Genomic DNA, 27,439 nt, shown 5'->3' on the forward strand with positions numbered 1-27,439 from the left:
GACTAGTTCAGTGCTTGTGAACAGCTGATGTGGACCGCGCTGAAGAAGTCCATCGAGATCGCGTTGAACTAACAGCGGGTAAATCCAAATTTTAGGAATATTCTCCGAGTTTCGATTAGTAGAAAGTTTGAAGCTCCAGAGTAATTAACATTTCTTCTAATTACATTGTTTCAACTTTCTTTTTTTTTAATTAGCTAAGTAATAAAATTTTGCTTCTCTTTTAGAATTTTGTGATTCGTTTGGTACTACAGAATGTGGCAAGAAAAGTGTATGAATTAAAATAAAATGTGTAATTTTACGAACGCGTTCGAGTATTGTGTTGGTGCAATGTCGTGTCATAAATAAATGGGTCTTCAATTAACGTTTAATGGTCATGCGGGGCATGTGTACAGGATTTTTTATAGTCACATGCATATTGATTGGAACTGCGTTTACTCTTCAGGTATGTATTGAAAAAAAAAAGTATTATTTAATGCATATTATTATGACTAGATTTTTTAAATTTTTATTTTATAACGCTAATAAAATCGTGCAAACAATGGAAAGTAAATTGCGAGTACTTTTACTCTTTGACCTTCTATATTGGACAAAAGGAACCAAGCTATTCAAAAAGTGAGTGGATACTTTTATAGATATTCTGTTATTAGAAGGCCTTTTTCTGATTAGAAGTAATTATTTTGTTTTTTTTTAACATTCTTTAAGTGAGGTCAGATCTTGTTGTCTGATACGAATTGTTACCATTACTAAAATGCACCGGTGGCGATAATTAAAAATTAAAAAATAGGGCGATGCAATCAAAAAGTGTATTTTTCACACTACAATACTGAATACTAAATTTGCCGTATTTCTTCATATTCCTAACTTGACACATTGCAAAAAGACGCAGAAGATAAACGATGAGAGTAAAATTCGGTTAAGCACTGGACAGGTTAGGTTACCTTTTTTATTGCAGCGATATAAATAGATACAGAAAGATTTATAGCAATCATATCATAGGTTATGTACCTATACAACGACGTATTGCAAAATAAAGCAGTAATTCCAGTAAGGCCAGGGACTTCACAGCTAATAATTGAACCTAGTTTTATGTAAGAAATAAAAACGTCTGTCGAATTACAAAGTTGCAAAGGCATCTTCACCGTTTTTCGTTTGGCTTAAAATTTCACAAGAGAAATTTAAAAATCACGGGCGAGTTTGAAAAAGGAGAACACATACCTTGTGGCGAGGTAAACTTGACAAAGTTAAAAATAAAATAACAATTATTAAGTCATTGTGGAATGTTACAAGGTATGTTATTCTGAATTCTTAACGGTCCAATAGACAAAATTGTGCTGAAGGGAGATGAAAAGAAAATGAGGACAAGAACAAAAATATTGGCAGAATAATTGTCAATAATTGGGCATGTTTAAAGTGCTTGTGGTCAAATTGTGTATTTAAGTGGGTAGGCAAGAGAGAGAAACCACAAATAATAAAAGTAATAAAAAAACTACTTTACAAAAAATTTATGGGGAAGAATCGGAAATCTGAAAATTTTGCATTTAAAAGATGAAAAATTTTAAATTTGTAGAATTTAATGGAACTAAAAATTTTGCTTTTCCTTTGGCTATCCAAGAATCAAGTGCTATCAGTTCACCTATAATGTGAAAAAACGCCAAATAACAAGTGATTTTATTGACGATAAAATGAATTCTGGAGCGCAAAGGAAAGGAAATTACTCACTCAAAATGCGTTAGCATGATGGGTAGATTTTTTTAAGGGAAACGGTCACTTACATAATGATTGTTATTATTATTTAGAAAAATGCGTTTTTTCTCAACAAGGCGAATAACTGCACTTTTCCGGTCTGTTTTATACCTGTAAAGTAAATAATTTCAGTCTGTTGCAACTTTGCTGTTGGCTAGTATTTCTAATATACTAATTTTAACTGTCTAATTAGTGCCTTTTAGTAATAATAATTATCCATCATAATATTTACGTAATTTTAACTATTCTCAGAAATTCATTTTTGTATATGTTGTCAAAAATCTCAAAATATCGGATGCACTTATTATATTAAATCCACAATTTTGTCATTAAAATTTCACTTTTAGGAGAGATATGATTTATTTTAATATCAAGTTCTCAAAATTAACTCGTGATGTAACAGATGCTACGATTTTGTAATGATGATTAATGGTTACTTTATGATGACCTAATACCGGGAAACACAATAATTATAATAATTAATAAATTACAAATTTTCGATAAAATGAAATTATTGATAGCATCACTACCAAACAATAGAACCTAAAATTTTGGAGTTGTCCATTTTTCTTTTTTTTTAACGACTTTAGATTTTTTTGTTGAACTACGTATAAATAAATTTGAGGGTTTCATTATACAGGCTGTCTTAGAAGTCGCGCCCCAGACAGAAAGGGCTTATGGAGGCCCACAATTCTAAACCAAAATTTTGAAACTACATTTTTTTAACTCAAAAAATTAGCGAATTAAGACGAAAAAACGGTAGCCAATCCCAAAGCTGAACAGAATTTGAAAATCGGTAACTATGGACACATACTATCATCCATTAATTTTGTTAATTTTTTATCCATTGAAATTTGCCATCGGTATTGCTGTCGGCATCCTCCTTTGTTCTCTGGGGCGCGAGTTCTGGGACAGCCTGTATTTATATTTATACACATACAGAGTGTTTCACAAATAGACGGCAATCCGTGAACTTGTAAGTCTCTGGACTTACCAAAACCAAAAGAGAAATTCTGAGAAGTTTTTTATTATAAAACGTTTAGTTTAGAAATTAAAGTTTCCTCAAAATGATCAATAAGATACGTTAGAAAAAAACTAAAAAAACACACTGATCAAGTTACGTTGTTAAACAAATTATAGTATTTGTCAAATCTGAAGTAAAATTTGGATCAGTGTCACCGGTGGGTGTAGAAGAAAGAAAACAACGAGAATATAGAAAATTATGTGTACATTACTCAAGTTTTCTGTGTGTCCCCAAACTGTCTCAAAATCTTGAAGGGACTGGTAGAACTTTGTTAAATACCCTGCGATGCAATATACTGTGAATCTTTCATAATTTCCTCGAACCGTTTTCTGTTAAACAAATTTCCTCGGTATAAATTAAAATTTTGTCGGTAAACTTTTGAAATGTGCAATTTACTATTTGAATGATAAAGTCTCATATTATTTAACACTCTCTGGAATCCAAATAATTGCATGAAAATCTTATTAGCTTATTATTATCACTAAAGAGTTCTTTGGAGGCCACTTCAACACAACTCCACGCATTTATTTATTAATTATATAATTTTTTTCAATTGAAGAAAATTATATAACTAATTAAATTCTCCTTGACAATTCAGATCACTGCCATCCTACTTATAAAGTTATAAATAATGGATTAAATAATTATGCAAAAGTTCAGTTTAATTACCGTACTGTTCTTTTTTTTTTAATTTATAAAAGTTGGATTTATAAAGTTCTACCCTATTGATTTTCTTTGTGAACTTCAATTATGGCAGGAAGTAGACTTCTAAGCAGTCTTTACAACAAAATTGAGTAAAATGAACCTAAAATTGGTTTGGTGTTTGCTCGATTCGATAGCGAGGGAAAAGGCAATCACATGCAAAATGTAATCCCATGTCAAGGTCGTATTTTACATTCACCGAAATAATGGAATCACCTACTCCCCTTTTTCGCTGTCTTTAATCAATTCAAGTACCTACCCAATAGTAGTAAATTAAACGTTTTTGAATAGCTATTTTACATAATCATTATTGTAAATAGCTGTATAGGAAGTGTGAATCTCTTGATGAGAAAATAATCACAGTCATTGCCATTGTAAATTGTCTGATCTCTCGAAAGTTACGTGAGGAGTGTGCAACATGTCTGTTCCTTCGGATGCCTTTCGTAATTTAATGCAATTTAGTTAGCTAGCTAGATGGATTATTAGATGCTCAGGTTTTTGCCATTAACGAATTAGTCACAGAAAATATTGTCTTCGTTCTGAAAGAAATAGAGCAACGCACATGTGACAAGTAACGGTAATAGTGCAACGGTTCAGATATTTCTACTAACATCGTTCATCTGCCATTCTTGATTCTTTATGGTTCTCGAAAAATCACACGACATCCTGTTTTACCCATAAAAGGATATCAACTTGTCAGAATTCTGTGCTCTGGTTCAGTAGGTTACTTTCGAGAACTGCAACTAGATCGTAGGTTACTGTCCCAAACTTGTTTTTATAAGCTTTCCGAAAAGATATCTTCATCAGGATATGACTGTCAGTTTGTCCAGTTAATTCTGCAAAAAATAATGACAAAGCGATCAAATAGTGGCTATAATTATATAGCGGCTAACGAGGATGAAGTGTGCGATTTGCCAACTTGTAATCATACCTAATATTCTGTACAATTGTTAGATGGTGTCCGCGAGAAGAGGCGGATATGGTGTGTGTTTGACCCGTCCTCTGGCACGCTTGCTGACCACACATAATACAACGAATGTAAGCGAGAGGGGAAACTTGTGCCAAAATCGCTAATTACCAAGGTCGGAAGCTATTGTCATCAACACCTATGATAATAAATTACCAGAATGCAACAGGTATCAATGTCTTCTCTTGATTAATTGCCTTGTTCTTGGTTTCCAAAAAACAATGAAATCATCATTTTTGCCATATTTTCTAATAGTATGGGGAAATGTAATTGCATTCAGAAGACTTACATCATATCAATTGTCGGTTCCTTTATTTTTTGATAATCCGAAATGTTGATTTGTAATGAATTGCAATAAAATGTTAACGTGAAATCAGGAAGTGAGTGAAACACTCACCTTCATTACTGTTGTACTAGTAAAAGTACGAGATATTTTAAATTTCGAATTACGTCAATTTTATTTTAGCTCCATGGTTTTTACGCCCATTCTATCGATTACTGTCAAGGTGTACGCTTCTGATGTTCGTTAGTTATGTATTTTGAATTTACACAAAAGTGCTTTTTAACAAATTAAATGTTGAGCCACAATATGATCATTCTAAATCATCATTTTTGCAGTTAAAAGTCTAAAATAGAAAGTAAAGAATACTAAGAATTTGAGCGTTCCAAGAAAATGAAAAAAAAATTGTAAAATTACAATATTATTAGTAATTTAAAAACTATAAATATGAATAAGTGAGGCGATGGAACAAAAAAACTCAAAAAATCTATAATTTCTAAAAATTTTTTTAAAATAGAAAAAGAAAATAAAATCAGAGAAATCAAAAGGATAAAGAATCCAAAGAACCGTTACGTCACCAGAAAAGGCATAAAATCTCAATATACAGGGTCCGGCAACACTTGTGTCCACCCCTAAAATCGTCTTTAATTTTAAAGTTACAATTTTGAAAATTTGCATACGCTTATAGTTGACAAAGCTCTAGAAGCTGACGCAAAAATTTGTTTTTTATCACGGTTTGGTTGGCGTCGCGACGTCTAAGAAATATAATTTTTAGCGATTTTCAAGTTTGCGGAAATATTCGCGAATTCAATTTTTTTCCAACGTAATTGTAATACAAATATCTGAGTTTTTATTTTAAATCTAATGCAAATTGTGTTTAAAATTTGCGAAAAAAACGCTGCTTTATCAAGTTAGTTTTCAAAATTATGACGGCGCAGTAGCAAACTACGTTTACACCAAAATTTCACAAGTAACTTCATTCCGTCGTATAAAGGTTAATTTTGATTAACACGGGCATGTTGCACTTTATGGACACCAGAAATCGTTAATTAACATCGACAAAGCGACAATTTCACCAATTAAGACTTTTGTTACAATCTAAAGCGAACCAAAGGATAGATGCCATTTGTGACACAAGATGTTGACAGATGGGTGTAAACGTAGTTCCCAATTTTGACCTAATGAAATTGGAAACAAACTTGATAAAACAGCATTTTTTTTCTCAAATTTTGAAGACAATTTGCATTGAATCTAAAATGACAACTGAGATATTTTTAACACATTTATATTGAAAAAAAATTAAATTAGGGGTTGATATCACAAACCTTAACAATTAACCAAAAATTACATTTTTAAGGCGTCGCGACGACAAAACTATCAGTGATAAAAACAAATTTTTGCGTCAGCTTCTAGAGCTTTGTCAACTGTGATCGTATGCAAATTTTCAAAATTTAATTTTTAAAATTAAAGACGATTTTGGGGGTGGACACAAGTGTTGCCGGACCCTGTATAATAACAATTTTGCGATAAACGTAAAAATTATGGTTTGAAAAGGGTGATCAAGGCAACCGTGAAAAGTAATCATTCGAAGATTTTTTTTTTACTTTTCTTTAAGCGTTAAAGAATTGGAAGGCTTTATTTGTAACCAATCAGAAAACAATTTGCAAAAGATTTGAGCCAAAATTATCTAACGAAGTTTTGTAATTAAAGTCAAACAGACAGTTATTTTTTGATACCAATGGCGTAGTTGGTTCGTAATTGTGTAAAAAAAATATTTGCTGCACAATAAAGCGATTGTTATTATTAGGGCAGTTACATGTTTGTATTAATTCAAGTTATAATCATTTTGAACATTTATTGAAAATTCGATTTCTCTTCGATTTTTAAACAAAATTGCACTACTGTTTTTTCCTAATATTATTGACGTCACTGATTCCATTCATTTGGTCGGAAGACTACTTATGTTAGATTTTTGTAAAATTCCAAATTGGATAGAATGAATCCAATTGGAGCAGTTTAAGTCTTACTCCTATTTCTTTTATTTATTTTTAAATAAAACGAAAACAAATTAAATAATTACAGATTTCAAAATAGTTTACGTTCTTTGATTAGCCATGTTCCTAACACCCTGAAAGAAACGCAACAATTTAAGGGCCAGTTTCATAATTATAGCTTAAAGGCGGCTTTAAATAAAGGCCCTTTAAAGTAGTGTTAAAACAATCTGTTTCTATGGCAAAAATTCACTTTAAATTTTAAAGGATCTCTAAAATTATTACAAAACTCGCCCTAAGGAATACAAAAATTCAAAAAAATGCAAAAAATACACTTTAGACATTGTAAATAGTTATTTAATATACTTGTAAACTCGTGTCACTCACGTGTCACAATCAGCCACTCAAGCAATAAAGATTTACTTTTTAAACATGTATCTTACAAAGTTTTATCTACGATTGTTGTCCATTTCTAATTTATAAAAAAGTCAATTAGAATTAATTAGAAATAATTTGTCTTCAAATGATAAAATAAATAAAATTTGATAGCTGATTTGTCATATTAGTCACCAAACGGCCACTTTTTCCACAATTGTAGATAAAAGATGAATTGAAGTCAAAGAATGCAAAGAATACCTATGTAAATTTACGGTGTAAAAAAAACTATAAAGTGATAAAAACAAATTCTAAGTGACGTCTAAGATTTTATGTCTCCGGCTGTATATCTCATTGGACAACTAACATGAGTGATAGAAATGTTCCTTTGTGACATAGTCGTAGATAAAAAAGTCTAATAAATGCATAGGATACATTATCTAAAGTTAACTTATACAGACAATGTAAGAGACTGAAACAATTAATTGATCAAATAAAAAAATCTGAAAATTATACATAAGTTAAAAAGGTTCTTGTCTAATAACAAATTTATTTTTCCACGTTGCACTCAAAACAAGAGAAAAAATACAATTATTTTTATGATAAGTAGGTATGCTTTAATTAAACCAATTAACTGTAGATAAGACGGAAATGAAAAAAAATACCAAATACCTTGCTAACCTTTACTTTTCATAAAAAAACAGTAACTATGTACTAATTTGAGTTAAAAGTTGTGTGATGATAAGGACTTGACTTGTTCAGGCAAATGAAAAGGTGGATATAACTCATACTTTAGATTTAAATTTACAATAGTGAAAAATTTCTTTCAAATGCAAAAATAAATGATTAAGTAGTACTGCCCCGTTGTTATGTTTTCGCTTATTTCCAAAATTAATTCAACAGCAACTTGTGTATTTAAAAAATATGGAAAATGAATCATTTTACTTTTATGATAATTCATGTGATGAAGATGTAATAAATAACTGAGTTTCAATGATTGACTTTGCCATTATCGTTTCTCGCTGACATTTTCTCGTACAAGTCTATCAACCTGACGTAAACCGTAGTTTAAGTTATTTATCATTTTAATAAAATCAATAGTAGAAAGTTGTCCTTGCGTTCTTTATACTTCATTTACTATTATTACGGATCAGATCCGCTTTAAGTTAATAAATAGAAGTGAATTTAATTCAGATTTATCGTTGTAAATTTTTAATAATGCGCTAAACCCACTCATAATAACTTGATTTATATGGGCGAGAAAATGTTCGCCGTCACGATTCCCTATTTTAGGGGAAATATCTAAAAAAATCTTATTGTTGGCATCAATAAATACTACCATGTTGTTGCAACATGTAAGTAGATAATATTAATAATGCTAAAACAATTTTTGGTATTCTACAAGGTTAAAAATTATTGTTATCAGCTCGTAATAAATTGGTTGTAGGTGGTTGTGGACCTTGACGAAGAATGCAATATAGCGAATTAAAATTTTTTTCAATTAATTAAATTTTTAGATAAGTAAGCGGAAATGTGGTTTGGTTGTTTCGATCATTCGATGGAAATGCATCAGATTTTAATGCATTTTTGGAATTAATTTTTTTAAATCTTAAAATAAATTAATCTAGTCTTTTGACTTGTCATGTTCTTTAAAATCAAAATCCAATACATTAAAATTTAAAAACGGATATGCACTGCAAAATTCCTTAAGTGAAGGTTAAGATTTTAGAGAATCTAGAAACTCAATTTTAAATTATATCAGGCCACGGCCTTGAATCAAGAAAAAAGTTTAAAACTTCTGATTTATGTAAACCGGTGAGTTGGAGGGCTACAATCGAAACTTGGAATCGTTCCGTTCGATGACACTTTTTCTTATCATGTCGGTGACCCCTTTTTGAATAGGGTTATGTGAGACTGCCACTTATTGTATTATTTTATTGATTAATTTTTGTAGGTTATTAGACCAACCATTAATAGGCAAGATTAAGCGTATTTTACACGTGTTTTTTCCCACATGAAAAATAGGTTGCATGCTAAACATGTAAATTCTAGCTAAAACATTAAAATAAAAAATATATTGTCCTGAAAGTGCTACAGAATATTTAGGCACCTACAGTACGTGGTTTTACAATTTAAATTTTCTTTACTTATTGTTTGACTGCAATTACTTGATTGTCTATTTACTAAATTTCCTGTTTATTTACAGATTACGGAAGCCAACTTAAAAAACATTTTAAGCGAAGCCGAGTGGAAATCAATCATCGGAAATTTAAATTCAGGTTAGTTGAAGATATTGATTGTAAATAGATCTATTTTTACCGTGTATGTCACGGAGAACTATTGAACTAGTTATAAAGATGTTACGGAAAAAATAAAAAAAACATGAGAAAGCAGATTAGAGAGCAGAGAAAATAAAGTCTCGATAACGAAGCACGTATAACAATAATAGGGAAATTGAAATAAATCAGTTTTCTTACACTCGCTGGTTTTGCTCTCTATTTCATTAATATTTAAATAAGTTTTGTTTTAGCACACAAATAGTTAACCGTAACAAGAAAAAACCCCCTTTTCGAATTTTACTTGCATTAAGTTAGCTTTTACTGTTACGTGTATCTACCTACTTCAACACAAAATATTTTTTTAGACAATCATATTTCTTCAGGATGTTGAAGAAAGTTAAATTTTTAATACCGTTTCAGTCACGATATTGTTTAAAATAATAATAACCCTACTTTCACTGCTTTTGCATAAAATAATTACAATTATCTCTTACGTGAAGAGGTTTATAACGTTACCATTGTTAATAACTTGATTGCATTGGGTTGGAAACGAATAATTTTGTCTTGTCCTTGATTGTTCGGGGTATTTCTTAACGAAGTACATGCAATTCAAATAAATCCCGGACGTTTAATTAAAAATTAGAAACACCTCTAAATTCACTATTTTCTTTGGAGTTAACACGATTACATGCAAATGGTTTGTTGTGTAAGATTGTTGTTGCAAATGGCATTGTGGAAAAAAATTTAAAACACATTTTTAATAGATAAATATGAATATATGCTGTTGAATACACAAAGTACGTTTCGGTTTTGCGCAATGTGACCTCTGTTATTATGGTTATTTCATTGTTACGTGTGTGCAGTTTATATGTTCCTACCATTATGGATATAATAGGTCAATGGTAACCGGTCAAGATCTCTTGATTGGATCTCTTTTGTTGCATAAAATTTTTATGTAAATTGGGCAATGCACTTTCGCAGGAACAATAAATTTGGTTTCACTTAAAGGGTGTGAAAAAGCAATACGTGACGGTTGTCGGAGTTTATTTGTTTTTAAACATACAGACAACGTCGTGGAAAATCACAGTTTGGCATAAAAATCATAAGATTCGTGAAGGTTTCACGGGTTTCTTTAAAATCATATCAATTTAGTACCATTCACGATGACGAAAGTAACGATCCTTAAAGAAATGTCTTACAAAATTGAAGCAAGTTTTTGGGGGAAATTGTATTCCAAAGTTTATGATAGGAAATTATCATCAAAAACTTAAAATTCACTACATTTAATTACGTATCATTTAGTTTTAAAATTTTATAGTTTCTTTGTGGGTCATTATTTAAAGAATCGTATTCGATTGGTGTTCTTTCTTCTATTTTGACTCTAGTTTTTAATGTTCTTCGTCTACGTCTTTCTACTGATTTTCTAGTGATTTTTTGTTTTCGTTCTGACTCGTGTTTTTGTCTTGGTAAACTACATATGTATGTATCTACATATGCGTAATTCTAATTATACAGATTATATGCTTCGTTGCTTCATTTTTTTTCATTTATCTTTGAATCAAGTATTTTACAATAGTTAGATTGCCATATTTTCACTTTTTTTCTTTAATATTTGAAAATAGAAAATGTTTCCTAAATAGATATTTACATAACAAGTGACCAATTTCGCACGAGTGTAAGAAAGACACTTTCCGACGAGTTATGTACACTATTTTTCCTACGACCTTCCATCATCAGGAAGAAACCAGAAGTCTTGACAATAGTTAATTTCTTATCTATTCTTAACGTCATTTTTCTACGACTCCATATAAAAGTGACGCATTCCACATATTATCAAAATTACAATTTACTCCCAAACACCAAATTTTGTCAAAAAATGCTGACGCGCGTTTCGATAGCAATGCTACCATCATCAGAGCGATGATTAAATTTTTTGCCGAACTGCTGCAACTTTTCCGCACTGGCAGCGCAAAATAAAGAGTTGCCATTGCCATATGTGCAATGGAAAAGTGTGATTTACAATTCAAGAGGTCAAAACAATAATTTGAAATGTGCTACCGATTTCAGGACAGGATGAAAGAACAGAAAACGCTCGGTAAAAGTAGTTTTATGGCTAAAGAAAAAGTATTGTAAAGAAAACTATTGTGAACATTGCTTAAAAATGAATTTATTTATTACACCTATTACATTCAAAGGTCTCAGGCTGAACTACTTAAGAGCACAATGAAACAATTGCCATCTGAAATAATGAACAAGAAATATGTTTCTTCTGCATTATCAACTGGTCTATTTAAAACACTCCAATATTAAATATTTATTAAGTCCAACTACCTTGGACTGCTACGATTTGATTTACAAAATTTGTAATAAATTTTAAATTTGGAAATGCAAAAATATGCATCAAATGAATCATTGTTAATTACCTACAAAAATATATATTTTTTTTATTTGTCACTACAATTAAAATAATAAAACATGGGACACATTACATAAAACATACCAAATATTTAATCACCTTGTTTTACCCGTTCCAGTTCTATTAGGCTTCCAAAGTTATATCCGGACCAAATTGTGGATTTGTTCCCAAAATTTAACGCTACACATCACATGGTTCAGCCTACATGTCCCTTATCGTACACGGTAACAATAGTCAATTGCAATTGTTTCACCAAATGAATATTGATGGTAAATTTAAATTATTGCTAAATTCACTAGACCGAAAAGTTCCCAAGCGCAATACCATGAACCTGTATTTAATTAAAAGGATGTTTTTTACACTTCATGTTAATGTAATCAAAATTGTTATTAAAAAAATAACATTGTCCAAGCTCACGGTAGTACGTAATTGTAAAAGATTGTTATGTTACACTAATTATGTCGAGTCCTGGAGTTCATGGAATTGTTGCAACGGAAACTATTTGCTTGACAATTTAATGAAAATCTGTATTTCCGACTTGTGAGGTCAAATCATACCGGTACCCAGGTCATGGACGTTTGTTCCGTGCAAAAATTTTAGATAATTATAATTTCACGTAACTGAGAAGAGCTCAGTATTTGAACAGTATTTTACACTGTAAGTAGTAGTTTTAACACCTTTTAATTAAAATAAAAGTAGGAAATTAATTATAATTGACTAAAAAATATACTTGTACTGAACACATAATAGACGGAAGTTACTTTCTTTATTTAAATTTTAAAATTTTGCTCTGCTGCCATTTCCCTAATTTGCAGATTAATTAAACCGAAAAGGTACATTTAATTACAAGTTATATAACGTCGGTTTTCCTTATTTCATTTTCTTTAATCGTAAAATTTTATTCGAACTTTAGCGCCTCATATAAATACGTAACAACATGTTAAGTGCACTGTAACAAACTTGTACATCTGGTTGAGTTTTTAAGACAAGGTAAAATAATTAAAATGGTATTAACACAATACTTACGTGTAGTTAGTTTACAGACTGAAATCAAAAGAATTTTATTCTTGTCGAAAAAATTTGATAGCAAATCCCCAAATTACGTAAAATCCTCTGCCAAAAATGTTCATATTCTCCCTTTTTCATTGCAAAAGTGTGAATACAGCGCAAAATTATATGCATTGGGTAAAACGATTGTTACCGCCATCAATTTGTTCAGGTACTATTTCCAAGATTGTAGGAAGCAATTAAGAAATTGCACGAACTCGTCTTTAACCATTCCATTGTTCACTCCACAATTTGTTCCGCATTTGTACAAAGTATCGCTTGTTTCTTTTCAGGATCGGAATTCTCGATAAGTTACCCAAATTTCACCGCCCCGGATGAAAGTAATGAATTAGTACATCATCTTCAAATTGAAGCACCTGCCCTAAAGAAGAAATTTGATTTGGAACTAGTCCCAAATTCTGATCTCGTGTCTGAAGATTTTGCGTTACTGGAGACCTTTGCAAACGGTACTTATCCGTTTCAACTTTTTGAGGATGATACAAAGTGTTACTACCGAGGAGACAAGTCGGCAGTTAGTTTGTGCAATGGGATTGTAAGTATTTCTTGATTTTTGCAGCGTACTACTGTATGTAGGTAGTTGCAACGCGTTTATGTAACTTCAACTGCAAGATTGAAGACGTTCTGTGTTAAATGTCAAGCACTTTCACAACTTTCATGTTTTACGGCCATAGGTGCATTACAATAATAGTGATAATTTATTCTTCAATTGCACGTTACATGCAAAATTAGAGTGGTCAGTTTTTATTAACATGTTGATGAGTTTTGTTCGTGTTTTGTTATGTGAGTTTGTTGGTTTGATTTCTTAAAATTGACAAACCATGGTAGGAACAATAATATTGTCTCTAGATCGAAGAAAAATTGCAAAAAAAAACAAAAATTCTACACACAAATGTGACAATGTAAAAAAAAGCGAATTTCAGAATGTAAAACGAAGAATAATCTGAGCTTTTTAAAAATTAAGACTTTCAGAAGATTATTACGTTTCTTAAGACAGTTAAATTAAACAATAATCCACTTTTAACATTCGTCTGTCAAACGGAGTAATTTTTGGTACAACAATGCATAGACACAGTAAAAATTATAATAAACATAAGTAATAAAGTGAGCATAAACAATAAAAACTTGTGTACACATATCTAGTAATAATTTTAAGCCAGTTTGTAAAAAACGACACCATTCAGTTTTCCGCGAATCTTCTTAAAAACATTATTACGTGTTAACGAAGCAAAATATCGATTAAGATGACTTTTAAAACGTGCCATCAAATATCTATTATAACAACTCCAACGCACTGCTTTTATAATTCTTCATTGTTACCGATAAATTTTCACAAGTACGTTTTTTTCTAGTCATAAGTTTTTATTACTGATTACTTACTTTTAGTGCCTACTTACGCACCCGTAAATTGTAAAGTAGGTTACGGATAATTCACATGTGGCCAAAGTAAAAGTTGAATAACAGACATTTTTCTGCCTGTTCTGTGTCATTCACGAATGTCTCGTATTTATTTGTTGGAACATAAAACAGTGAGACACGCTATGAATTAATAAGATTTTTTTGTTCATTCAGCGAGGGATTTTACACTTCGATAGCAATGACTACTACATAATCCATCCTTTACCGAAACGACTTCAAAATGACTCAGAAAGACCTCATGTTGTCATCCATAAACACCACGAAAGATCGTGTCATCACCATCATAATACAACACTGCCTAAACAAAATGAATTAAACACAGCCCAAACAACCAAAGATGAAAATGCCAAAGTTGAAGGCGAATTAAGACTGAGCCGCTCAAAAAGAGAAGTTTTCCCTTTAGGCACTCCAGTCTTTGTCGAAACTGCCGTTTTTGTAGATAGAGACTTATTTGAGCACATGAAGACTAATTTTCCTGTGGAAACAGAAAGAGAATTGATCCGTTTTGTTCTTGCTATGATCAATGCTGTGAGTTACATACAAACTCAATTACTCCTTTCTACTATTACAATCTGTAGGTCCAACTTCTTTATCACGACCCCAGTTTGGGAAGACCCGTGAATTTTGTACTTAAAAGACTTGAAATACTCAAAGAAGAAACGCCAGGGTTAGTCAGACCTCCTGATATTGATCGATTCCTGTCAAATTTCTGTAACTGGCAGAGAACGAAGAACCCTGTTGGTGATCGTGAACCTCAACATTGGGACCACGCGTTGATTTTAACAGGTTTAGATTTATACGTCCGAGGTAAACATGGAAAAATTTCGAATCAAGTAGTAGGTCAGTTTTATTCCCAAAACACAAAACGAGAAATGAACACTGAAATTGTAGGACTCGCTCCGGTAGCTGGAATGTGCACCACAACAAGCAGTTGCACGGTTAATGAAGGAAGACACTTTGAAAGTGTTTATGTGGTTGCACACGAAATCGGACACAAGTAAGTAGAAACTTGATATTTACATTAATACCTAATGATTGTTTTCTAGTTTAGGGATGAGGCACGATGGTCCATTAGCTGATAATGACTGTGATCCTGCTAGTTACATTATGTCGCCGACTTTAGGTAGTGGAAAGATTACGTGGTCTGCTTGTAGTAGACGATATTTACAAAAGTTTCTAGAGTATGAATTTTAGTCGGTTAAGAATTTAGAGTAATAGAGAATTTGCAGGACTTCACAATCGCGGTGTTTATTAGACCACGGGAGTTCGGCAGGGCAGCTCGATCACAGCGCCGAGGGAGCTCTACCTGGCGAACGATTCGATGCCGACCAGCAATGTAAGTTTTCGAAAATTCTTCTCTTTTAAAGCAGATTACATAATTTATTTTGAAAATGGTTCCTTGTTCATTCAGAGCAACAGTAAGATATTGTGTTCATTTTCTTGTTTCGTCTTTCTTCTGACCATTCATTTCGTTCTTACTTTATAAATATATACATAAAATGTAATATCTCCAGTTGGTTGTACAGAAAATTGTAAGCATCATCTTCAATATCTTCCGGTATTCTCTTCATAGTCGGCAGCAGTATGATCATTGCTCAGTTTTTTTATAAACAGTTCTTTTGGAGAACAGTCGTGTTGTTTTTTTTCTACAAAAATTATTGATGAAATAAAATCTTTCTTCTTTTTCGTCCGTTCCATTACGTAGACAGCTTAGGGAAGATTGTTTATAGTTTTATAGCCTATAGTTTTCTTCAATATTGTGATCAGGATCTTCTGTCAGTTATGTGAAGTTTTTATTCTATCCAGCGTTGTTTAGTTTTATCAATACTATTAGCGATTCCCTTTTTAAATTTTGTAGTGTGTATTGTCAAAATAGCAACGCATGGAATAAAAATTGTTTTCTAGTTTCGAACTATACTTTTTCTATATATCGAATAGAAAATTGGGGTTACCCCTCAGCCAATTTCCACATTTTCTTCTTTTTTTGACTTAAAAAATCGACGAGTTATTAAAAGAAACAACTACGTGTTTACAGACCGAATAACGACAAGCAACTAAGCTGGAGCACATAAGTGAATTGAACCAATTTTCTTTTAACAACCGAAAAGTGCCGCCATTAATTGAAAAAAAATCGTTTGCTCTATTATTTTTCCATTACTTAATGTGTAACGAAACATTTAGAATAATAAGAGTGGAAAAAAATCATGATCTATTTTCCTACAACTTGAAACTATTGGCTAAACAATGAATTACATTCAACATGTACCGTGTGTTTACTTTTAACATAAATGCGGTTCCTAGATTGAAACCTACTCTGGGCGTATTTGTAGAAAGCAAACACAGATTGTTATAATGAAGTTTACTTGCTACAATGTGTATGGGTGGAAATGTGATTTCTCAGGTCTCTATGACGCGAATATGATGCCGATTTGTAGTTTCAACAATAAATTTATCCAAACAATGGAACGACTATTGTTACGCTACGAGAAAGATGTACTGACGAAATATTAAAAGATTTAATTAAAACGCTACGCCAATTCATTTTAATCATGACGTGGGAGTACATATAAGGGCAGATTGCTCAGAGCAAACAAAAGATAAATTTTCTTAAATACAACACACGAAAATTACAATTCCCACATATCTAATTGAACTCATCTTTTGAGGTATGTTAAAATATGGCCGTGGTAGCCGCCACTCTTCCCAACAACCGCTAGACGACGTGTGCAGAGATTTACATTGCGAACGCGAAAGATACACGTGGACTTCACACCCTGCTCTTGAAGGAACAATGTGTGGTCATAATATGGTAAGACAAACCCCCCAAAAAACTGATTTAACGTTAATTTTTTTAGTGGTGTAAAGGTGGACGGTGTATTTCCAAAGGATACCCTGTAAGTGCCGCTTATAGCGCGGCTTCTGAGACTTCTTCGTCGCGAACTGAAAAAGCCACTGGGATTTGGAGTAAATGGAAACCTTTCAGTGACTGCGCGTCTGGGTGTCTTTTCGGGGAAGAAGGAAGACTGCGCTCTGGAAGTACCGGAATTATGATGTCAACAAGAGTTTGTAACAGTGCTCGGTAAGTGTTAAAAGAACCAAACGAAGAATTGCATCCATCCTATTAATTCCTGTCCAGTAGTTCCTTTAATGCATGTATAAAAACGACTTGAACTAACAACTACATTCAGATTTCACGGCAATGGAAACCACTGTGATGGCATCAACAAAAAGTACCAAGCATGTAACGCTCAACAGTGTCTTAATGTACCACGACTGACAGTTAAAGAATTTGCGGAACAAATTTGTACCAGGGCTAGAGATGTCGACAAAGACTTAACCGGTTCAGGAATGCAGAAAATTAGTGCTGATCGTAAGTCTTCTTGTTTCCAACCACCTCTGTTTTAATTTTCTATTTTGTTAGCTGAAGAAGCTTGTTTGGTTTGGTGCCAGAAACGTAACGGCGGCACCAAAAGCCGAGGATGGACGTTCCCTGATGGCACTGTATGCCAAACGCGACGGTCTCGTTACGGGAAATCGAGTTATTGTATAAATGGGCGTTGTGAAGACTTTATCTGTGATTCTTACGAAGAAGTAACTTTTCTTCAAATGCCTGATCTATGTCCTTCTGATCGAAGTGATAATGAGATTATCTACCGGACTGGTTTAAGAAGTAGACAAATCGTAAAATGGAAGAGTGCCAGCGGATGCCATTTTAACTGTATTTCACCTGGCACTGGAATTCGATTGGTGATGAGTAAAGGAAAATATGCCAAATCGAGCATACAACTGTGTCAGCCAGATGAATACGTAAGTTAAAGGAGATTTTTATTTTGGGTACATTTACATTTTAGGGCTGCGGCCGCATTAAATCCCCTTTTCAACATGCATCAATGATTTGTGGTAAATACAAGGACAGGGTGGGGAGGCTCTCCGGTATTGGGATGCAAATTCCACCAGCAATTGGTAAGGAGTTATAACGATTCTTAAATTCAGCGATAAACTTTGATCAATAAACAAAATCGGTTTGGGTTTGAACGCATCTAAAAGGGCCCCATGTTGATGTTAGAAACAAAAATAAACGCACAAAAAGCTAAATTTTATCGGTTTATTTAAAAATTAATCTGTGTACACTACTCGTGGAATTATCCCATTTTCTTTTACAACAGAGGATCCAGATAGACCGTGCCGAGTCGCTTGCCAAGATGAAAATATTTTACACCGTTATTACCTTGTTAATGGTGAAGATGGATGGTTTCCCTTTGGCACAGATTGTTCCCGCAGCAGCTCGGATAAAAAAGCGTACTGTATAAGTGGAAAGTGCTTGGTAATTGGGACAACTTGTCATAAATCTTTGATAAAACTTTAACTTTTCAGGAGTTTGGAAGTGATGATACTCCCGTTTCAGAGAGTGAGTTTACTCTGCCTTTACTTTCGAGAAATCGACGATCTTTACAATTGAACAATACGAAAGTAACGACGACATTAAATGAGCAACAATTAGAGGAAATTATTTCGGAATTAAACAGGACGTTATCAGGTAGGTTAGTTTGCACGAATATTACAATTGGGAGTAATTTTCGTTTACAGGGAACTTTAAAACGGACCATCGCTTTGATATCGATTTAAATAATCCGATTCACGTCCATATGGACCCGATGAATGTGCAATATCCGCAAGGCTTGCATAATAAGCAATCCACTGACTATTCAAATTATGCGTAAAGTTAAGCTTGAGTCCCAAGCAAAATATTGTGATTTAAACATGTTCCATTTATTAAATTATGTATTTTCGTAAGATGTAGGTAATTATATTCAATAAAGCAATATTTATAGTCTTTTAATTAAGGAATAAGATCGACTATATGTACTTACAATTTCTTTCACGTTCTTGAAGTTTGGGTCTTCAGAAAATTCAGACTTAATAATGTACGCATACAATCAAATAGCTAATACATTTTCTTCTTTGGAATGTGCAGTTTTGATCTGTTCAAGCAAAGACAACATTTTTGCACCATCTGTCATAAAATAGGTCCACAATCGACTTCTGGAAGTCATCCACTTATCTCTTGAATTATCCTAAAATCATTTATAGTTTTAGCAAAATAGTTTCTATGGAAAGTCTGCTTACAATTGGATTTTTTACTTTGCTGATAAGTAACTTCACAGACGTATTCTGTTCTTTTAAAACTTTGTTTACTTGAAAGAGTGTCCTTTGCAATGAATTGGAAATGGTCAACATTCGCGAACTTGGACCAGAAGTTAGAAAGTCTTGAAGAATTTTTATATTAGAACGTCTGAAACCAATCAATACAGTTCAATAATAGTGTACCCAAATCACAACCTACAAATCTTCAAATATCTTGTAAGTGATAGGACAGTTAAAGTGCTGCTTCTTTAGCTTTCTGGTGTTGGTTCTTAACATATTGGTACTCTCTATAACTTCCCTTAAATCTAAATCGCGATTGTTTAAACATATTAATCCAAAATCCCCGATTAATTTGAATTTCTTTTGTAGAGGGCTTAAACAGAATTCTTCAAATTGAGAGATTAGCCCTACCATTGATTCCTAAAAGAACATTTTAGTCCAAAAAAACACATTCAAATTAAGTGTATACTTTTCTTAAACTGCTGTTTTTGAGATCAGTATTTATGTAGAGATTCACGTTTTTAAAGAACTTGGTTGAACTTTTAATATCATTCTTTTCTTGAAAGTATATAATGTGCAGTATCACAGAGTGCAGCAAAATCTTCATCAAGCATTCTTTGAATCTGTTTATGGAACCCAGTTTCAACCTAGAAAATCAATGACGACTTGGTAATAAATTATTTTTAATATTACTGGTGATATTGAAGTTCATTTCGCAAACATTTGAGTGTGGGTTGATTCACACACTGTTGAGCTATTTTTAGTGTTGTTTCTTCAACCACTTTTAACATCCAGCTCTGTTGGTCTTTACTTACTTCTACTGATCTTTGAATAGAATCACTGAAAAACACATTCTTATACTTTGTGGGTGTAAAAATAAACTTACATATCAACAAATGACAATAGTAAGTCTCTATCGTAGCATTCCAAGAACTTCAAGACTGAGTTTAGTGCTTTAATTTCCATTTGGAGAGCTTGATTACTGATTTTAGTGTTAAATATTCTGTAAAATTAAAAATTAAATTAAATCAACATTTCAACTGTGACATGCCTGCTTTCCAGTTCTAAGATTGTGTCTGCAACAACATTTGCAGAACTTTTTTCTAAACATTCTTCCTCCCCGTTTGTCATGGCATTCAAAGCATTTTTAGCATCTGACAATTTTTCTTCAAACTCAGAAAAATCCATGCAGTTTGCAAATCCTGGAAAAGCATCCTAAAATAAAACTTTAGAAATGCTCTCTTACCTAATTCATCACTTACATATTCATAATTACTGAGATAGAGACTATATTTCTTAATGTGATCATATGTTTGATTGTGAATGTTATCTAACTCTCTACTGAATTTTAAACATTTCTCATATTCAGACTCTTCCTCTAACTGAGTCTGAATGTCTTCTGCTGATACGGCTGATAATTCAGACTGTAAACTTTGTTGCACTTGTCTAAAAGAAGAGTTGGCAATTTCTAGTTTTAAATAACAAATTCCTTACTGATTCACATATATTTGTTCTTCACAGTCCTTTAACTGATCTTGAAGCATTTCAAGACTGTCTTTAGCAACTTCAATATCCCATAAATTTTCTTCAACATGCAACAATTCAGGGTATTTGGCTTCAATCCTCTTCATTTCCTTATTTAGTTCTTCATTTGGTAAAGCAACTAGTTCTGAATATCTAAAATAAAAACTGTAGAAAATGTTTTGAATCTAGTAGAAATGAATTACTCAGACTCTTGTTGAGCTGAGACATAGCAGTCTTCAGTGATAGAGGTGCAAATCCACTTTAATACATTTTCACAGTCTGTGTCAAACCACGCTCTGATAACACGAGGATCTAATTTTCCAAGATGTATATTTGCATTTTCAAACAGACTGAGGAGCTGTTCTTCACACATTTTTAATCAAACAGCACACAAGCAAGGCAGAAGCACACCAAGAACACAAGTTTGAAGTTTGTTTTGACAGCCAGCGGTTAGAATTTGAAAGTTTGAATTTGGTGATAAAACAAAAGTAACTAAAGTTTTATTTTTTTATTGGTGCATTATGCAACTTCTTATACAACTGTGAATACAACATTGCAGTAGTTTAGGCGAAAAGAAATATTTTCATACACAAAATATTTACTCATTTGCCTGTAATTAATATCAATTAATTATTATCAAAAAAAATAATAATATAAATTTACACTAAATATTTTTTTTATAAAACATTAGCTTATTCAATTATGAATTAAAAAAAAAATCTTGTTCCTTATCTGAGCATTGTAACTAATTGCTTGGAATTATTTTCTGGCCACGACTGGAAGATTATGGAAGTGTCAGTCGACGCTCAGGCGATAACTTATTGATAACAAGTTTTTATAGATTTTTACGAGTTTAATACACTATTTTGGGATCATAACTGATTTTTAAAAAGTTTTACTTACAGACAAAAATCCTGCAGTAGTATCAATGTTTTTATTTACGCTACAACTTTATACAACTAACTGTCGATTACCCTACAGAATTACAATGTTAATAAATTGTATTTTTTCATTTTAAAACATAATGTTGATGCACCATCAACCTAATTTAATCGAATTACGAAATATTCATCTATTTTGAATATCCTGCGAAATCCTTCTGGCTGAATCATCTCGGTATATCTCCAAACTAACAAATATAGCAATATTACAATGAATTTGAGTAGCTAAATTAGGCGAGATGCATCACGCATCAAATCTATTTATACGTGCGTAGTATAATGAAAAATAACATAAAAATCCAAAAGTTACGGATTGTGTTTATTCACAAGCTATTTTAATCCACGTGAAACTTTCCTTCGTCGTCATTTCAAAAAACGTCAGATTTCTCCATCCTTCTTCGAACGAAGCGAAGTTAGCTTTAGCACCTTTACAATTTTTGAGTCGCTTTTTCTGCATTCTAGAATGTGGAAGTTGAGTAGTCGGGATTGGCTAACATCAAGATCGGTATATATATTCAGGCAAGTTCAAGGAATGTTCAGTCTAAATCCAGAGATTTCAGCTTGAAGTGAACAGCTCAGCAGTTTTAACTGTAATTTAGTCGTGTGATTGTACTACTGATATTTTAAAGTGATTTTTTAGATGTCTGTGGTACCTTTACTGTTCCGCGATTGGTGGGATGAAGAGGACTTCTCTCGTCCGTCTCGTTTGTTAGACCAACAATTTGGATTAGGGTTACGAAGAGATGACCTTCTTAGCACTTTCCGTTCGTTCCCAAGAAATTCGATTTTTAGAAATTACGTTAGACCGTGGAATACCTCTACTTTGCAGAGACAGGATTCTGGATCGACCATCCAAAGCGACCAAGAGAAATTCCAAGTTATTTTAGACGTGCAACAGTTTGCTCCAAACGAACTTACCGTTAAAACAAGCGGAAACAGTATTGTCGTTGAAGGAAAACACGAAGAAAAACAGGACGAACATGGATTTATTTCAAGACATTTCGTTCGCAGATATGTTTTACCACAGGAACATGACATTAACGATGTAGTTTCTTCTTTGTCGTCTGATGGTATTTTAACTGTAACCGCGCCGAAGAAGGTTCTTAAGCCTCCAACAGGCGATAGGGTTGTTCCGATTACTCAGACCGGACCTGCTAAATCTACCGTGACTCCTATTCAAGAAACACAACCGAAAATTGAACATCCTCCGAATTAAAAAGGCTGATTTTAGAATTGAAAAATAGTGATTAGAACTGCATTTTATTTGCTCGATCATTTTTATTCAACATTATAGTATTAATTAAGATTTTAATTGATGTTTGAATTTATAATATGTACAAAGTTTATTACTCGTGAAAATGGAAAATGTATAATAAAACATAAATACTGAAGAATTTGATTATTTTTAGCCACGCGAATTGTAAACATGTGGAGCGTCATAGTTCATTATTGGCACCAAAGGTATGCAAGTTATTTAAAGAAATAAGTGCTTTATTAAAAAATAATAACTCAAATATGTTCTAAATTATTTGACAAAAGTCATAAAAGGAAACAAATATTTAATTCAAGAGTCAAAATAAACGATCGGTTTTTAATACAAAAATTAGATCTTTTGGAAATTTAGAAAAATGTGTACTGAGTGTATAAAGGCAAGGTAAATGAAAGGAGCAGGAGTTAAGACTTTAGCGGTCATGTTGTGATTTATAATTTAATTCTCCTTTTAAGTTAGGCTCTTATTACAATTGTCGCAAGCGTAACCACGAAAGTAATATTTCATAAATATTTCATTATTATGACTGTAATCATAAAAGTGGGATGTAAAAAAGATGTAAACTGCTATTTTTCTATCAATTTAGGCAGAGAATATGAATGTCATCAAAGCGACAGTATTGGAACTACAAAATTTACCTAACGAAATTCACAAGGGAAAAATTATCTCATCTTGTAGAAAAAGATTCGTAACATTTTTATACAGGTGTTCCAGAACGCTCACACTTCCTCCTAATTCTCTATCAAAAACTGAATTGATTGCCGTAGGGCAATGTTCAGGCATTTATAATATTTAAGTTACAAGCCTTTAAAGTTGACCATTCACAGCACATTTTGTGCAATTTAAGGAAATATTTTCGCAGGTAACGTATCAGCAGAATGCTATCTAGCGATTTATGAGCTGTGATTGGCCAACTTAAAGTGCTTGTAACTCAGAAACTGTAAGGACCTGAACAGTGTAAAGAACAAAGTGTAAAGATTACTGATAAGAACAAATAAATAGAAATTGAATAGGAATAAGGTGAAATGGGGTAAGTTCGAACGTAATTTAGACTAGTTGAGATTTCTCAGTCTCTATACTGAATAGAATTATTAATCAATTTTAACTAAATTTAAGCAATGATAACTTTGATCACAACAAAGGTAACAAAGGTTACTTAAGTTACTAATATGGTGCACCCATTTATATAAATCCAATTTGAAGGGAATGAATCAACTTCCAAAGACAATTTCAACCGTGGACACTCCGTTCCGACTTAAACGGTCCCTAAGTCACCTTAAACGGAAAAAAGAACAAAACACCAAAACAGACTTTGCCCTTGTCAGAAAGTGTCCCTTTCCTCCCTTTGTCAGTCCCTTGATAATTGGTCATTGTCTCTAAGGAAAAAAAGAGAAAATGACAAATAAGGGAAACAAAATGTTTTTCTTCTTATTCCAATTGAATTTTTGGCATAACCTTTAATGAAAACAACTATTTATGGGATTGATCTGGAAGGGCATAGAAAAAATCGCTTGTTTTCATGGCGAGGAAAAGTTACGTAAACAAATAGCTATTGTGCTATTGAATTTAATGGACGAAATTACGAGACAGAACTTTCCTGTGTTAGGTATAAAACGATGTCAAAAGTAAAAATATTTTCAGATCTTAGAAGTTCCTTTGTCGGGAAAATCCATCATTTAGACTCCCTTTAAACAATAAATTTCAACTCAAAATGCAATTTAGAGGCTTAGCGAGGCCACAGAACAATGTTGGGAGGGTTTTAAATTCTTGGCGGTTTGCTGAAAGACAGTTTATTAAAACATAGAAACGAGATTTTTGTATAAACTCATATTGCACATCAATACATTTTTAATAAAAAACAGTAAGAACATCATACACTGACAGTAAATATTAAGACTTATTAAAAATAAAGAAATAATTTAATAAAATATTAAATGTTTAAAAATCGGATATGTACGACCAGCATCCATATCATATATTATGAACTAAAATGAGGTATCTAATATGGTTTATTTAGACTATAAATGTATATATGTATATGTAAACAGTATATAAATAAAACGATATGCACACTTTTGTTAGTTAACATTCACAGTTCTTTTAGCGAAAATATATTAATTTACTCACGTCACTTCTGTGACCTGCAAACACAAAACTATAATATCAATTAATAAATAATAAACAACAAAACTTACGGGGAAGTTTACATCAGGCTGACTTTGACGGTTTCAAAGGGAACATTGGGCTCAGAGAGACACTACTTTGAAGTTTAGTAATATCACTTAAGGTAGTCAGACCTTCTTCATCAAATTCTTTCCATCTGATGTAGTTCTGCCTCATATACGTGATCAAATCTGGCATGTCAATGAAAGCTATAAAAACATTATATGACATTGCTATCCCATCTACATATCAAAATTACCATTCCAGGCTTCAAACATATCATTAATAATATAATCGACAAAACCGATCTGAGATTTCGGAATGGAGCAAGTATGCCTATCGAACATGGGCATGACCACGGGCAATCCTCGTTCTTTCTCTTCATCCGTCTGTTGGAAATATTCTTCAGCAATTCTTCGAGCCCATTCGACGCACAACCTCAAGGGTCGCGTGGGGTTGGATACATCGCTGCATTTGATCATCATACGTTTGATGAGAGTTATGTTTTCCAATGAGTTTAATTGCGGAATATAATCTTGAGTATCGATCTGAAAAAATCACCCCTTCAAATATACGATTATTTCTGTGTGTATTACAGAGCTTTAACTTAACACATTTTCCGCCGAATTTTATCACCCTATAAATTTTAGCAAGAAAAACATAAAAATTATTGACGGATCGCAGAGCCAAGTAACATTGTGGTGGCTAAATTGCATAGAAGAAGGCTGATCTTGATGATCGTAACTTATTTTTCGTGTTATATTTCTTGAATTGATGTAGATTCATAAAAATAAGTACCTCTAAAGGTACATAATCTGACAATCAAGTTTTATCTTCCAAGAGCGTGGCTGGTAGCAGTTATTTGTCACGGAAGCCGCTGTAATAGCTATAACAGCATTCTTACCTCTACATCGCTCGACGAGGATTTGGTGCAAAATACGTTCACAAATTTGGCTAGATGCTCAAAATGTTTTGTCATTTCAGTTGCAAGGATCATGTCTATGACATTATGCCTGGCGATTTTGTATGTTTCCTTATCTAGATTCTTAAAAATATTAACTCTTTCGTCACCTACAACATATGCAGGTAAAAACACGTAATAATTAAAATTCCAACTGACCTAAAGTTAATTTGAACATCAGGGCAGCGTGGTGTGATTCTAAAATAGTGATATCATTATACAGTACAGCTAATGGATTGTCTGAATTGGCCAAGAACGCATTTGATTTGCCAGGATGATCGACGTCATGAGCGGCCGCGGCTATTAAACTTGTCGCTTCATCCAGCGAGTCCATAAGTGATTTTATCTTCTCTCTTTCCAGAAAACCTGCCGTGGCCTGTAACATAGAATTAACTTAATATAAGGAAATAAATCAAGTTTAATATATTTGAGTAAGATATTACCTGCATTACGTCGGCTGCATGCGTCGAATTATGGTATGTGTTATCTGTATGATAATTAGCTTCGATTATAACGAGCCAGTTATACAAGGTTTTTTCATCGCAGTTCAAGACTGCGGCTACTTCAAAATGCATAAATAAATTCATTCCGAGATACTGTAACGGTTTTTTCTTTGTGAGATCTTCGAGCCGAAATATGTCAAATTCCCAACACAACGAGGTATCCAGAACTTCCTTTAATGCTTCGGGGACTTTTATAACGCCGCCTTTAGATGGGCGATAAACCGACGAGTCGTTGCTGCTTCTTCTGGATGATAGCGACATAGAAGGTTGAGCTTGTTTCTAAAATTGTTGTAACGCATTAGCAATTCATGTAAGATTAAATCTAAATACCGAAAGTAATGCGGAAATCAGTTCAGACACTATTGGTTCTTCTTTTCTGTCTTCTTTAACGTTTGGTGTGTATAGTTCCGGACTTCGCAGAATGTCCTCCACGCCATCCAGTAGTTGGGTTACTTGTGCATTACTTCCAGCAGACTCTTTAGCTTGATCCAACAGTGCGATTAACTGAAATTGAAAATATATATTTTCGTGAAATTATAGGAAAACCAACAATTTTGTGTAATGTAGACAGAACATTTCAAATTACCCTTTTTCAATTAAATTAAACATGTTTGATGGAGTTTCAAACATTAATTTAACTCCATAGTCGCGCAAAATCTACAATTAATTTA

General features: G+C 32.6%; 4 protein-coding genes across 5 annotated transcripts in view; 2 read left to right on the forward strand and 2 right to left on the reverse strand.

Annotated features, from left to right (window-relative positions):
* Positions 1-5: 5 nt before the first annotated feature.
* On the forward strand, positions 6-19,084 carry stl (ADAMTS metallopeptidase stall). 2 transcript variants are annotated; one of them, XM_088029809.1, is made up of 17 exons: positions 6-78; positions 225-442; positions 9,289-9,361; positions 13,118-13,377; positions 14,415-14,789; positions 14,840-15,101; positions 15,153-15,258; positions 15,308-15,442; positions 15,491-15,597; positions 16,928-17,070; positions 17,117-17,340; positions 17,450-17,631; positions 17,683-18,068; positions 18,113-18,224; positions 18,428-18,585; positions 18,636-18,798; positions 18,849-19,084. In XM_088029809.1, exons 2-17 carry the CDS (start codon positions 368-370, stop codon positions 18,980-18,982), a joined length of 2,895 nt encoding a protein of 964 aa, XP_087885935.1. In that variant the 5' UTR covers positions 6-78; positions 225-367; the 3' UTR covers positions 18,983-19,084. The 2 variants fall into 2 exon arrangements, with proteins under 2 accessions (XP_087885935.1, XP_087885943.1); XM_088029817.1 differs by lacking the exon at positions 6-78 and adding an exon at positions 103-140.
* On the reverse strand, positions 19,083-21,403 carry LOC148181098 (uncharacterized). The gene is made up of 10 exons (XM_088029828.1): positions 21,134-21,403; positions 20,901-21,083; positions 20,669-20,852; positions 20,458-20,621; positions 20,293-20,409; positions 20,100-20,246; positions 19,876-20,053; positions 19,606-19,826; positions 19,389-19,554; positions 19,083-19,336 (listed from the first exon to the last, which is right to left on the reverse strand). The coding sequence occupies exons 1-10, from the start codon at positions 21,301-21,303 to the stop codon at positions 19,199-19,201; spliced, it is 1,668 nt and encodes a 555-aa protein (XP_087885954.1). The 5' UTR covers positions 21,304-21,403; the 3' UTR covers positions 19,083-19,198.
* A 914-nt stretch (positions 21,404-22,317) lies between these two features.
* l(2)efl (lethal (2) essential for life) lies at positions 22,318-23,265 on the forward strand. Its single transcript, XM_088029840.1, has 2 exons — positions 22,318-22,461; positions 22,512-23,265. The coding sequence occupies exon 2, from the start codon at positions 22,512-22,514 to the stop codon at positions 23,085-23,087; it is 576 nt and encodes a 191-aa protein (XP_087885966.1). The 5' UTR covers positions 22,318-22,461; the 3' UTR covers positions 23,088-23,265.
* A 1,688-nt stretch (positions 23,266-24,953) lies between these two features.
* The window catches only part of Pde8 (phosphodiesterase 8), a 57,778-nt gene continuing 55,292 nt past the window's right edge, over positions 24,954-27,439 (reverse strand). The window contains exons 11-17 of the mRNA XM_088033962.1: positions 27,099-27,272; positions 26,709-27,047; positions 26,425-26,641; positions 26,209-26,375; positions 25,564-25,852; positions 25,337-25,513; positions 24,954-25,282 (exon numbers count right to left, since the gene is read on the reverse strand). Of these exons, the coding sequence (XP_087890088.1) occupies positions 25,350-25,513; positions 25,564-25,852; positions 26,209-26,375; positions 26,425-26,641; positions 26,709-27,047; positions 27,099-27,272 (1,350 nt within the window). The 3' untranslated portion in view covers positions 24,954-25,282; positions 25,337-25,349. The remainder of the gene's footprint in view (positions 25,283-25,336; positions 25,514-25,563; positions 25,853-26,208; positions 26,376-26,424; positions 26,642-26,708; positions 27,048-27,098; positions 27,273-27,439) is intronic.

This window comes from Gnatocerus cornutus, chromosome 1 (assembly GCF_029298725.1).
Source record: "Gnatocerus cornutus isolate USDA-ARS CGAHR chromosome 1, icGnaCorn1.1, whole genome shotgun sequence".
In the NCBI taxonomy this organism is placed as follows: Eukaryota; Metazoa; Arthropoda; class Insecta; order Coleoptera; family Tenebrionidae; genus Gnatocerus; species Gnatocerus cornutus.